At 37.8% G+C, this 10,736-nt stretch overlaps 1 protein-coding gene across 2 annotated transcripts; it reads left to right on the top strand.

Moving 5' to 3' along the window:
• The first annotated feature begins 3,556 nt into the window (after nt 1-3,556).
• LOC110760732 (uncharacterized) lies at nt 3,557-10,661 on the top strand. 2 transcript variants are annotated; one of them, XM_088249472.1, is made up of 13 exons: nt 3,557-3,848; nt 4,503-4,686; nt 5,451-5,520; nt 6,416-6,612; nt 7,033-7,108; nt 7,201-7,284; nt 7,372-7,451; nt 8,136-8,262; nt 8,519-8,578; nt 8,683-8,733; nt 8,824-8,982; nt 9,543-9,675; nt 10,226-10,661. In XM_088249472.1, the coding sequence occupies exons 2-13, from the start codon at nt 4,529-4,531 to the stop codon at nt 10,393-10,395; spliced, it is 1,365 nt and encodes a 454-aa protein (XP_088105598.1). In that variant the 5' UTR covers nt 3,557-3,848; nt 4,503-4,528; the 3' UTR covers nt 10,396-10,661. The 2 variants fall into 2 exon arrangements, with proteins under 2 accessions (XP_088105598.1, XP_021818735.1); XM_021963043.2 differs by lacking the exon at nt 3,557-3,848 and having other exon boundaries at nt 3,900-4,686.
• Nucleotides 10,662-10,736: the final 75 nt, after the last annotated feature.

Genomic DNA, 10,736 nt, shown 5'->3' with positions numbered 1-10,736 from the left:
GCCCCGCAATTTGAACTTTCATTTTCTCCAATTTAATCGAATTGAATCGTACAATTAAATTTAATTTTTCCAGATCCCTGCACATGTCCCCACTTCCTTCTTTCTGACTCTACATGTTCTCTCTTAAGGATGGAATTTTTGATCGAAAATCCGATCTGAATTGGAAAACCGACCAAACCGGACCGACTAGTTCGATGTTATTTTTAAAAGTTCGACGTTGACACATAAACTGGACCGAATCGCCCTTAACTGATTCGGCACCTAATTTGGTTTTTACAAGCTGTCGGTCCTACCGAATAGAACTGACAGTGGCTAAAAAAGTTAAATATGTTAAAGTTGGAGTAAGAAGGTTTCAAACCCCTAACCTCCATCTCACATAACCGTTTACAACTGCACCACAAATGCTTCTTTGTTCAAATTACGTATTCCTAACATATTTAATGGTATCATTCGGATAAAATTTTAAAAAAAATTATTTATTGGAAAACCCTAATATCACCCTTACACTATTATAGCCCCTAAGCCGTCGTTGGTTCAATCGTCGGTTTGTGCCTCTCACGGGAAGCCCAAAGACGTTTAAAGCCCAATATAACATATAATGTTGGTCATGCATTAATCCAAGCTGTATTTTGGGAATTAATTTATTAAATAAAAATAGAAATAGTGTGCATGTCATGCCAAGCCAATAATACATTTTTCATATGTCAATCACCTATCAAGCTCACATAAACCCAATTCATATGGTTTACGGGGCTTGCATGAGGGATTGTGGTGTGGAAGGTTACGGAGGTCCACAAGGCCCACGGAAGCTCTTGGATAATGGAGGCTTTGGGCTAACTACTTGGGAGCACCAAAGTCCAAGCCCATTACTTAGAGTTCTCCAATATGGATGAGCAAATGAGATATTTTTCAAGCACTTCCTTTTACCCATAGGAAATAGTTATTTTTCAAATGCCTAGCTTTACCCATTGAAAACAAGCCATTTCCAGCACTTCCTTTTACCCATAGGATTTAATCAGTTTATGGTATCTAGCTTCACCTACTGGAAAATAGCATGCCCCAGTGCTCCCTTTTAACCATTGGAAATAGGTTGGTTCTAGCACATCCCTTTATAAATTGGGAGGCATTTGCTGGGCAAAATCAACCTCTCTTGGTTGCTGCAAGCTTCTCAGCAACCATGAGAACTCATCTTCCTTCCTCCTTTCGCCTGTTGCAAGCATCCCAGCAGCCATCGACCAACATCTATTGGTTGCTTAAGCACCCCAGCAACCATCAAGCCACTTTCCTTCTTCCCTTTAACTGCTGCAAGCATTCCAGCGGCCATCCCAGCCATTCCTCAACCATCATAGCCATGCCTCCTACTTTCTCACCCTTGAAATCCATCTCCTCTATAAAGCCTCACCAAGCATAACTCCAAGCTTTTCCTTCCTTCCAAGCTATAAACACCATAGCCTTCAAATCTCAAGCTTTTCCTCCCATCCTCCTTCTCTTGAAACTCGTGAATCTATAAAGCCTCACCAAGCATAATTCTAAGCTTTTCCTTCCTTCCAAGCTAGCCTTCAAATCTCAAGCTTTTCCTCCCATCCTTCTTCTCTTGAAACTCTTGAATCTATAAAGCCTCACCAAGCATAATTCTAAGCTTTTCCTTCCTTCCAAGCTATAAACACCATAGCCTTCAAATATCAAACTTTTCCTCTCATCCTCCTTCTCTTGAAACTCTTAAATCTATAAAGCCTCACCAAGCATAATTCTAAGCTTTTCCTTCCTTTCAAGCTATAAACACCATAGCCTTCAAATCTCAAGCTTTTCCTCTCTTAAAATTCTTAAATCCCCATAGCCATAGCCACAAACAACAAATTATCAACACCCAAACTCAAGCATATCCAACACCAAGCCAAGCATATGCATTCTCATTTGCTAAACTTGTGGGTCTTTAGCTCCCACACTCCAAGCTCTCATGCCAAGCTCACACAATCTTAGTCCAACATCATGTTCAACTCTTCGTCAAGCTGCCGGAAACATTAGTGCAAAACACGCAGCCGCTGGAAGAAAAACAAAGTACTCCCCTGGAACTTGCTTCTCCCTCGGGATACTTTGGGCCTAGTCTTCGCTAACTCAGAAAAAAGGGGCAACGAAGGCTTGATCCACCACTCTATGGCGGTCCAAGAATCAACAAGCCCGGACGGGCCTTCCGACGGAAAAAGACCCCAACACATAGCAAAGCAATGAGTTTGACTTGTGACCCCGTTTTCTTCGAATCGACTAGTCATGGGCCTAAATCAGAGCTTGGCACCCAAACCTACAGTTTACTCGATTTGCCCCTACGCGCGTATCGCTCTAACTCCCTCAATCGCCTCCGTTAGCCGTTATCTATCTATCTACCTCTCTCTCTCTCTCTCTCTCTCTCTCTCTCTCTCCAACTTTTCCCTTCATCTCTCTTCCGCCAATGCATGGTCAACTCTGCCTCGTCGTCGCACCACCTTGCCACCCTTCTTCTCTCTCTGTTTCTCACCATCATTGGTCAGATCTCACCGAGAAATCGAGTTGATTTCTCGACAACCGACCAATCAATGGAACCATCAGTGTTTGAAAAAGACGAACAGAAGAGCTTGATCCAATGGGTGATTTCCAGCCAATGACATGGGTGGGTTCGGTTGCCTAGGCCTAACCCCACTCCTAACCCCAACAACCCCTTCGCACATAAGAATTTTCAACTGAAATGGGTATGAACATAAAATCACAACAAATTTATTTTGTTATAAACCTAGTATCTCGTATTTGCATAGATGCCCTTCATTTAAAAACGCCACCACATACTAATAGTGTCTTAGTAGTGATCACTTGTTTATTTAATCTCTTTCTCTCTCTCTCGACAACCCCTCCTCACTATGCAAATAAATCTATCATTTTTAATGATTTACTTGATTACTTTTCTTTAATTTGTGGTCTTTCTATGGTCACGTCACATCATGGGTTAACAGTAGACGTGTCAAATAAATCTATAAGCTTTACAATAATCCCTTTAATATCTTTCGTGGGAGGTTTAGAGCCTTGTAACACTTTGATTAAAATTTGTGATATGCGACACTTGGTTGCGCCCCTCTATTTCCATTAGGTATTTACTTTCTGAAGACTTATGTAGTGTAGGTTTTAGTTGGGTAGTCTTGTTGGGCTTCAGCCAATCCCTAATTTGAAAGCATTTTATAATTTAGAAAGAAGAAAAATAATAATATAAAGAGAAAAACAAACCCACCGGTCATGGTTGGACCATGACTATCTTTGTTTGAGGGTGATGCCTAGCAGTTGCAATACATTCTGTCCTTCAAACTTTTATGGGAAGGAAGAAGGACTAGTTGTTGGGAACTCGTGATGGTTGAAACTTGATGAACAAAGTGGGACCCTTTCGACAGTAGATTAGGCATATACGAGATGTGAGGCATTCAACACATCCACTTCACTTTTTTTCCATTTTTCTTATCTTGTGCTCGCTTCAATAAGTCCAACTCTTTTGTTTATAGGCATTTGTCAGAGGGGACAATACTGTCTTTTAAAACTTTTCAATTCTAGCGCTTTAAATTTCTAAGATCAGTTATGGGCTTGATGACGGAACACTCTGAAGACAATGACAAAGAGAGAGAGCTTCGTTAAGAAAAGAAAAAAAAGACCAAAATAGAGAACCTTATTCTGTCTACAAAGATAACACAAGAAGACTATAAATTTGTACCCACCGGGAATTGCCTTTTGCCATATGTTTTGATCAGTTTTTTCTTTTTGTTTTTTGGCGGGTCTCCTATGCTCTTTCCTGTTCCTGAGCAGTAACCACCCGTGTCAGCAACCACACTTGATAGGTATCCATCGTTCCCTTCCATTTATTACAAGTATCTTTCTGATATTTTAAGCTTTGGTTTTCCATGCCCGCAGCATTTGTCGTCGGTTTTCTACTTGCGTGTTCTTCTTTCTGCATATGCAATTGCAATTGCAATTTCTTTTTTCTTCTTCTTTTACTTGCTTGCTCTGTCTTTAGTATCTGCTCCACTTTTTCTTTTCTGATCCAACACTTTTACTTTACCTTTTATAGAGCCTATTAATTCATAAGATGATGAAGCTCCTGGTTCATTAGTTATTCAATTGTTGGCTTAGTAACATAATTTTCTTTCAATTGTTTTTATTGTTCGATGTCATGTTTATTTATCTTCATGTTATTTGTTCCTCAGAGTTCCTTCTATCTCTCTTTTTCTTTCGAGGCCAATGGGGAAATATATCAGATCAATTTACCAAAATTTTAATTTCTTGTGCTGGTAAAACAAGGACCAATTCAATGAATTTGTTGAGAGATTTTTAAGACCATATTTTGCCGAGAAGTGAACAATTAAAGAAAGCTAGTTACAGTATGGTTTACTTAACCTGGATAAAAAGATGAGAACGCAAAATTTCAATAGAATGCAGTTTTGCAATTCCAACTAGAGTTTCCTCTCAGAAGCTTAATAAAACATGCTTTGCAGGTTTCCTTTAGTTTGAAACTGCCCTTATGGCTGATTCCACTGAAGATGATGATTCATTCACCAAGCCTCTTGGAAGATGTACTGTCACTTATTATGGCGTGGGGCATATGCTCAATGACATTACTGCTTCCTGTTGGTTTACATATCTCTTATTGTTTCTGACAGATATTGGACTGTCCCCAAGGTAAATATCAGTGATCTCACTTAGTTTGTATGTATGTGTTTGTGCACACACATTGACATGAGCACTCTTGCTTACGTTGTAATACATACATACAGACAGATTATGGTGAATGAGCTTGGATGTCAGTGAAACTTTCAAGTACTAGAAACACATTATGCTACAGATAGCCCATTTTAATGCAGAGTACGAAGAAAATTTTATTCACTGTACACCAAATGTTGGTTTCTGTGGTAGGAAAAGTAGGACTAGATTTGTATGTATGAAAAAATATATATAATCAGGTCGCAGAAATGAAGGTGATTAGCCCCTGTTGAGGGTTTGTCTACAATTGTCAGATAGAAGAGAATACAGATAAGCTTGTCAGGATGATTTAGGCTAACTTTTTCCGGGAACACTATCTCATTATCACACAAAGACCATCTAAATTTGGATGCAAGACTTAAAATTCCCCAACACGGGACTTTATATTCTCAACATGCCCGCTCACGTGTGGCTGAAAATAACTAAGCACATGGATCAATTATATAGGGTGACGTGAAGCACGTGTTATAGTTAGAGCATCCAAACCAAAAACCAATTGACAAATGGGACTATGATGCAAGGCTTAGAACTCCCATTGTGGGATTTGCTATTCTCAACATTATTGTATTATCATCTTATAGTTTCAGCATTTTGTATCATCGAGCTCTACAGATATGTCTCTTTAAGTTGCATTTTCTGTTTCTATTGTATAACTGTTATATATTTTTCTAATTTCTATCTAGGGATGCTGCTACGGTTATGCTATCTGGTCAAATAGCTGATGGATTTGCAACCATATTTGCTGGCGAACTGGTATCTTGTTTATAAATTATATCCTACATGCATGATGAGTTATTGTGCAGCGTACAAACTGATATTTCTTATCTGGCCCATTGCTTCTTTGCATACATTCTGACACTCGTTCCTATCCATTTTTCACTATTCTTCAATAAAGCACTTAGTTTTACCATTACTTGTAAAATGTTGTTCTCTCTGTGCATTTTTTTTTTTGCCCAAATTTAGGAAGGGGGAGGGGGAGGGGGGGAAACTCACACACATACAAGTACCATGGGATCTTGAACCCAAGACCACTTGGGAGCACACCAAAGGCCTTGACCAGTCCAACTAACACCCCATTGGTCTCTGTACATTTAACTTCTACTCTTCTGTAATTTTTGGCTGCACTTCACATGGATTTTTTCTTGGCCAGTCATTTTACATGGCCTAAATTTTGTGCTTTTGCTTCTATCATGATAATGGAATAGGAAATTATAGCATCGAGCAGCTTTTTTATTTGTTGTTCGAGTCCATATGTATTTCTGGGCAAGCTGGGGGTATTAGAAATGGTTATTATATGTTCAAGGATCATGTCCTTTTTGATTGGGGGAGATATAGAGACTATTGAATCGAGATGATTTTTGGACAGTGTTATATAACCACATGAGAAGACAGGAAAATTTGTTCAGAATCTAGTCAAGACTTCATTGATCTCTGTTCTTGCTGCAGATGCAAGAGTAGAATGACAAGGCCTTTGTGATCCGATCCACCCATTCTATTTCCCAAATTATTGAAATCATACCAGGCCAGAAGAAAAAAAAACATACCAATTAATTATTGTGAAATTTGTTTATTTCCTTTTCAGTTTTGGCAATTGCAACCACCTCTTTTTCTGGGCAATAATATTCTGTTTCTATTTTTAACTTGATAGATAGACAGGTTTGGACATTTCAAATTGTGGCATGGTGCAGGCTCTGTTTTGGTTGCTATTTCTTTTTCTTCCGTTTTTGGTGGTTGCATGCCTTGTAAAATTTTTGGTACCTCTTCATCAACATTGCGAACTGTTGGTTACAGTATGTTTGCTGCTATATTTAATGTGGGTTGGGCAGCTACTCAGGTTTCACACATGTAAGTACTTCCTCAAAGTTTACAGTAAAAGTTTATAAGTGTACCACCATTTGATAAGATGGTGAACCTAGTGTTGTTGAAGAACAAAACATCTTCATCCTCTGTTATAATTGAAATGACCTACACAGATCCTGTTTTTGTTTTTCTAACAAATTGGAACTTGAAATGGCAGCGTTGCCATTTTCAGTTTGCTATGTAGTTCTGTATTTTTTATCTCGATTCATGTTTGTCGTTCATTCGTTTTAAGACTGATTATTACATTGAGTGAACAGAGCTATTTTGTGAAATGCAATAAGCTTGGAGCATTAGTGAGCCTGCTCCCCCCACCCCCTCATTTTAAGGGAAAAAAAAATGAAAAGGCATGTTATTTTGGGCTTTGGAATATCTAAACACTTATGAAAAATAACTGTTCTATTGCAGGTCTATGTTGAATTGCATTACACTGAATTCAACAAGCAGAGTGATCTTAGCTAGCTGTAGAAATGCTTTTACTATGGTTAGTTTCCCTTTGAATTTTTGAATTGATTAATCAGCTCCATGTTTTTTTTTTGTGTTTGTGTTTATTGAAAAATTTTAAATCTTTTGAAGGTTGCCAACCTCAGCCTGTATGCAGTTGCTTTTATAGTCTTTGGTGTCACTATAGCAAGCACACATGCGGACATTGAAAATCAGGTATTATCATTTTCTAAGCATTTGTGATCTACCTATTAAGGGCTTCTCTTCAAGCATGTCCATCACGTCACTATCACAAATGAGCAGTACCGGTGGATTGCATATTTGTCAATCTTCATAGGATGCTGCTTTGTGGGTATATTTCATCTCGGAACCAAAGAGCCAAGGTTTGCTGATTTTTCTTTTTCACTTTTGATTCATAATGTTCACCAAATACAGATTTTTATTTATCATTATCATATTTTAAGAAGCATTTTTCATGCGGGCTGCAAGAAGAATATTTGTATTTATTTTACAAAAAGCACATTTCTATCAGCCCCCCTGCCCCCTGCACCCGTGTGGGGATTTGAGCAAATGCTCTTCTGTCAACACCTATTTCTTCCTGATTTGAGCATTATCGGCTTACCTGTTTCTGATTCCCAGGCCCCCTGTTGTTGAGACCCAACAAAATAGCACTAGATTGCTCCCTGATTTTCACTCTCACTGAGTTCTCAAAAAACCATTCTAGCGTCTTACAGGTCACAGGTCCAGAAGCAGCAAGACTTTCTTCCTATTCTTGGTTTAAGTGTTGGCTGTTGCTGATTCATCAACTGCTTTGCTCTCTATTTACTCAATTTTCTCCTCTGTTCTTTCCCTATCTTTATCAGAAAGTCCGTCATTAGTATTCTTTATGTTGTTAGCCTTTAGGCATGCATCCACATGAGTGGTTTGTTCTCAGATTTCAAATGTTACTGTGTCTGTTTCTAAAAAGTGAAGCATATTTTTTCTGTAATAATCCTTAAAATCTTGTAAGTTGTAACTATCCAACTGCTGATAGTTGATTGTACTAATCAAGTTTATTACACGTTCAGATTAAAAGTAAGCTTACAAGGAAATAATCATTTAAGGATTTCATGGACATACTGGTTCAGGAGAGTTCTGTATTATCAGGTTGCTCTTGTTTATGTGCTTACCAGACTAGTGGTCAATGTTTCACAGGTCAGGACTTTTTTTTCCTCCCTCTTTGTGATGCTTGTTTTTCTTCATGAAAAGAAATAACTCAATTTTTACTGTATCTAGTAAGAAAGGGACAGCTGATAGTCCCTACTGAGCATCCAAGTTGAGAACTCCCTTATGATAGTGACTTCCCTAGGAAACCATTTTTGCAATATTATCCCCGCATAATAGAAGTTATTGCCAGGTTTTGGTCTCAACCTTTGCAGTTCTTATATCTAGATGGCTTTATTTTGTTCAGGCATATCTTGCATTCTATGTTATAGATGATCTGCAGATGGCACAATCAGCTAAAGCTCTGGTACTATCACAAAACTATTGTCATTATATTTCTTCTGATGTTAGAGATTATTTAATTTTTGAAGAATGCAAGACTGATTTATCTTTTGTTATTGATGGGAATAGGTTCCTGCAATGATCTACATTAGCAGCTTCCTCGTATCTATAATACTACAGGTCCCCATGAAACTCAGTTTTTTTGTTGAAATTCTTATTCATAAGTACTTTGTTGTGTTGATATCTAACCATTAAGTATTCATATTATAGGAGATCTCGTGGACTGGCCAATGCTTGAAGGCCTGCTATTCTGCTGGAGCCATTGTTTGGATATTTTGTGGGGCAGGGATCCTGTTTTTACCTGGAAGCATGAGTGCTTTCATGTACATTATATCCGTATCTATTGGCATAGCAAACGCACTAATGATGGTATAATGTCAAATTTGGTGCTTTCATCTTCGCTTCATGAAATTTTGAAGTGCATTTTGTATTGGTTGCATTTTGGAAGGAAGATAATGAAGCATTGTCATGATTTTGAACTCAATTGAATTTAAGTGGTTTGGTTCTTTGGGATTAGGGTTTCAATTGGTTCAAGACAAGAAATATGAAGTATGTTAACATTAATACTTGAAACAAATATTAAAGGACAGGAGCACACTGCCCTTAGAAAGCTGGACCATATCATATGCCTGCCAGCTGATATTTTGTCAACAATGTAAAAGATGATAGATGTTTACTCCGTTGATTTAAGTGGTACTACGGATTTGAAAACATGAGACAGCTCAGAACTCTGTAAGAACACTGTAGATTGCTTTGAAATGACCTTTAGGGATTGAAATTTCTCACTCTACGTTTAGCTATTTCCGAGTATGAAGCTCGAGATTAGAGAAAACTAGAGCTTTTATTGATGGAACTCCTAGTGGTTTGAAAACATACTGCCATTTTTAATCCATTAATGTAGTAGTTGCTTATAAATTCAGATGTAACAGGTGACTGGAGTAAGTATGCAAAGTGTTCTAATCGACAGAGATCTCAATGGCTGCGCATTTGTATGTGGATCATTAAGCTTCATGGACAAAATCTCTTGTGGGCTTGCCTTATTTGTGCTTCAGTCATATCAAAGTAAGTTACAGTTTTGTGGATCATTAGCTATATTAAATATGTATTTATGCTCATCTGTTTCTATTGAATAATATATGTGTGCATTTAGGAAGATACATGATTGGTTATTTGCCTTTTTTCTTACTTTTGTTGAACTGGATCTATAAAATTGTTATGCGGTTCTTAGTTCATCAGGTTTAAAGAGTTTGGGTAGTGGGATCTCCCTTTCAGATAAAAAATTGCATTTTGAAGTCTATGTTTCGGATGGTTAAGCTTTAAATCAACGTAGGGGTACATGGAAATAGATCCAATCATTACTTAATGGGGTGCACATTGTTGAAGAATGTGAAGTCCCAAATCGAAACTTGACAAAATTAAATTTAACATATATAATGAGTGATTTCATTACTAGTCGAATAGCATTGAGGCGCACATATGCGGGGTCTTTAGGCCTAATTAAGTTAGACATTGTAGAGTTGTTTTATGTACTTCTTAAATCATGGTTGCCAAAACTCGGGAATGAAAAGTGATGACTTCTAGTATGCCAATAGTTTAATTTTTTTACATGCAGGTACACGAGTCATACAGGAAAACCATTCAAATGATGTCTACTTCTCAGTCACAAGATTCGGTTTGGGTTTTGTTCCGGCATTTTGTTCACTCATCTCTGTGATAGTTACTTACACCATGGAACTCCAACCTGCTCGCCGTAAACCTTTAATGGAGCCTCTATTGGTATAGCGTCTATGAGAAAGCAAATTTGACACAAAGTTCTATGATGTGTTCAAAAAGATGCTTGACCGAAATTAGCTTTGCAGTGCTTTAGGAGAAGCTGAATTTTTCAGCAATTGATCATGTGCACAAAGCCGTGCTATTCTTCACTTGGTTGTATTCTTTTATTGAATACACTGCTGGCATGACTGCAGGAAGTTCTGTATATAATTATTTCACCAAACATTCATTTGTTTGTGTTATTGCAAGGAACGTTCAGAGATGGCCTTATATCACCTACAGCCTACGGTTTTGCCGATTATTTAGGCATGTGAATCGATTAATACTAAGTATTTCTGACTACACAAAAC

The sequence above is a fragment of the Prunus avium genome, chromosome 2 (assembly GCF_965620075.1).
Source record: "Prunus avium chromosome 2, drPruAviu1.hap1.1, whole genome shotgun sequence".
Taxonomy (NCBI): Eukaryota; Viridiplantae; Streptophyta; class Magnoliopsida; order Rosales; family Rosaceae; genus Prunus; species Prunus avium.
This window is presented reverse-complemented; position numbering and strand designations above follow the sequence as displayed.

Coding starts and splice junctions, on each gene's coding strand:
- LOC110760732 (XM_088249472.1), top strand. CDS start 4,529: ATGGCTGATTCCACTGAAGATGATGATTCATTCACCAAGCCTCTTGGA. Junction 8,263..8,518: donor TAGTGGTCAATGTTTCACAG/GTCAGGACTTTT, acceptor TATTTTGTTCAG/GCATATCTTGCATTCTATGT. Junction 8,734..8,823: donor TCGTATCTATAATACTACAG/GTCCCCATGAAA, acceptor TTCATATTATAG/GAGATCTCGTGGACTGGCCA.